This window comes from Lipotes vexillifer, unplaced genomic scaffold (genome assembly GCF_000442215.2).
Source record: "Lipotes vexillifer unplaced genomic scaffold, Lipotes_vexillifer_v1.1 scaffold1117, whole genome shotgun sequence".
NCBI lineage: Eukaryota > Metazoa > Chordata > Mammalia > Artiodactyla > Lipotidae > Lipotes > Lipotes vexillifer.
Window position 1 is genome coordinate 12,420 of NW_006778824.1, and position 2,295 is coordinate 14,714.

Below are 2,295 nucleotides of genomic sequence, written 5' to 3' on the forward strand. Positions count from 1 at the left end.
ATATATCAGTTCATTCCCAAAGAAGCAGCCCCAGCAGCAAGGAGATCATGTCCATTCTGCCATAGTTTGGGTCAGTAGTCCCTGACTTGAACCATGACCTTGGGTGGGAATGGCCATGGTCTCAAGTCTCTAATTCCTATCCCTGTCCCTGACCTTGATGCTGATCCTAACAATGAACAGTGACTCTGAATCTGGCCTCTGACATTGACTCTTGACCCTTTCCCTGACCCTGGTCCCCAGTCAGACTTTTGCTTGGACCCTGAATCCTAATTCTTACTCTGTGACTTTTCATAACCTTATCCATATCATGAGAGCTATGGATTTTTAGACAGCATATTCACATTGATGTGACAGTTCAAGCTTTGAAAACTTCAGAAGGGTGCATGTGGTAGCGGTGACAGCCTTTGTAAAGGCTTAAGGTGGGTTTGAGCCTATTTATCTTGAGGAAGGAGGCTGGTGGCTTGAGCAGAGTGAGTGAGAGGGAGTCCAGCCAGGTTGTCCTTTGACAGGATTACATGAAATAATCTCCTACCATGACGAGAATAGGAACTGTTCTGGCACAGGAAGCCCTCCTTACATGTTAGTTCTTGTTTGCTATTACTATTCCCAGACTACAGAAGAGGAAAACTGACGGCAGCTCTTAGAGCAAAGCTTTGCACAGGTAGTTCTCAAAACTGCTCCTCACACTTCGTTGTTACTGTCGTGACTGGATCCCGGTCAACAGGTGAGGAAGACGAGGGGTGGGATGTCTTGGAACAGGATTTGTGCCCAGTGAACACTCAGATGCCCAGACTCAGGCTACTAACTGTCACCTGCACCGCCTGCAACCCGGTCCACCGGCCTCCCCCAAAACGTGAATTCTGCCCCATCCAGCACCGGCAGGGAGGCTGGCTGAACCTCCCCTCCACATGCCGCCCTGAGGTCCACCACGGTCCTTCCAGACCCACAGGGGAACGCGGCAGTTCTGCCCCCGCAGCCCGCCCTACAGACCCGACATCGTCCACCCTTCGGCCTCGCCTCCCTTGAGAATGTGTCGCGCTAGGCAGGGCCAGCCTCGGGATCACGCTGGGGAGAATCAGGGTCTCGCTGCACCCTTGCGCTCTCCTCCGCGTCTAGCCGAGAAGAGCGGCCAAGATGAGTCAGGTGGGGCCAACTCACGGCCTCGGTGCAGAACGCCCACGCGGAGGTTTGGGGTAAACCGGAAACCTGGCCTAAGCGTGCAGAGCCGGAAATCAAACTCGGCCCCCCACCGCCAGGCTCTGGCCCACTCTCCGCAACGCGGGTGACGTCACGTGGGGCGGGCTCTAGGGAGGCCTCTACACTCTCGCAGGTCACCGGCTCCTCAACCGGCCAATCGCAAGCCTGGAATACCAGGCGCCGCCCTCGCCTGCTCTGCACTGAATCCGCACCGGGAGGCCTCAAGCATGCGCACTGGCGCTTGCCCAACTGTCTACTCGGCGGCCCGCTCTCGAAGGGATCCGGCGCGGGGCGCACTGCGCAGGCGTGCTGAGGGAGCCCCGCCCCCGGCGTGCGTTCCGTCCAATCCAAGCGGAGGCGCCAGACTGAGAGGGAATGGCGGGGCGCTCGGAGCTATCGAGCGCGGAGCAGGCGGGAGCCGTGGGCCGGGCTGACGAGGCCGGAGGTAGAGCCGGGCGATAGAGGGCTGGGCGGGCAGGGAGCGCACGCGGGCGTCGCTTCGAGTTAGGGCGGACGTGGGGAAAAACGACTTTCGTCCCCTCCGGACGGGTCTCGGCGGCTCTGCCGGCAGCCGCGAGGGCTCACCCACAGGCCCGCGACCTACATTCACTCACCTCTCGCTGGCCTCGTTTGCCCCATCTGCTCCGCTTAAGTAGCTAAAAGTAGGCAGAGGACATCCTTTCGACTTGATATCACACTCAGATGATAGGAAGACTAGTGGGTAAAGGCTTTGCAGTAGCCCATCTGGCACAAATTTTAACATTTAAATTATTTTTCCCTCTTTTTGGTCACCTTCCTAGAGGATCACACGAAACATATAGATGCATGGACTGGATGGTCCCTGTAGCCTGGGTGGTGGTACGAAAACGGGGAGGGAACAGCTAAATCCCATGCAGTTCTCTACTAATGGGCGTTCACGTTTTTTTCCTACTTTTGACATAAATGTTGCTTCAGTGTCATTTAACATACCTTTTGCATATTTAACCAAGCATATCTGATGGATAAATTCCTAGAAGTGGAATTTTGTCTTCAAAATGTTGATGTAGCCAGACTGGCCTCCAAAAGGTTGCATCAGTTTCCACAGTCTGCCTGTTTCCC

General features: G+C 55.6%; 1 protein-coding gene across 1 annotated transcript in view; it reads left to right on the forward strand.

The window, feature by feature from the left end:
- Positions 1 to 1,567: 1,567 nt before the first annotated feature.
- The window catches only part of SYCE1 (synaptonemal complex central element protein 1), an 8,564-nt gene continuing 7,836 nt past the window's right edge, over positions 1,568 to 2,295 (forward strand). Inside the window, exon 1 of the mRNA XM_007451989.1 lies at positions 1,568 to 1,642. Within this exon, the coding sequence (XP_007452051.1) occupies positions 1,573 to 1,642 (70 nt within the window). The 5' untranslated portion in view covers positions 1,568 to 1,572. The remainder of the gene's footprint in view (positions 1,643 to 2,295) is intronic.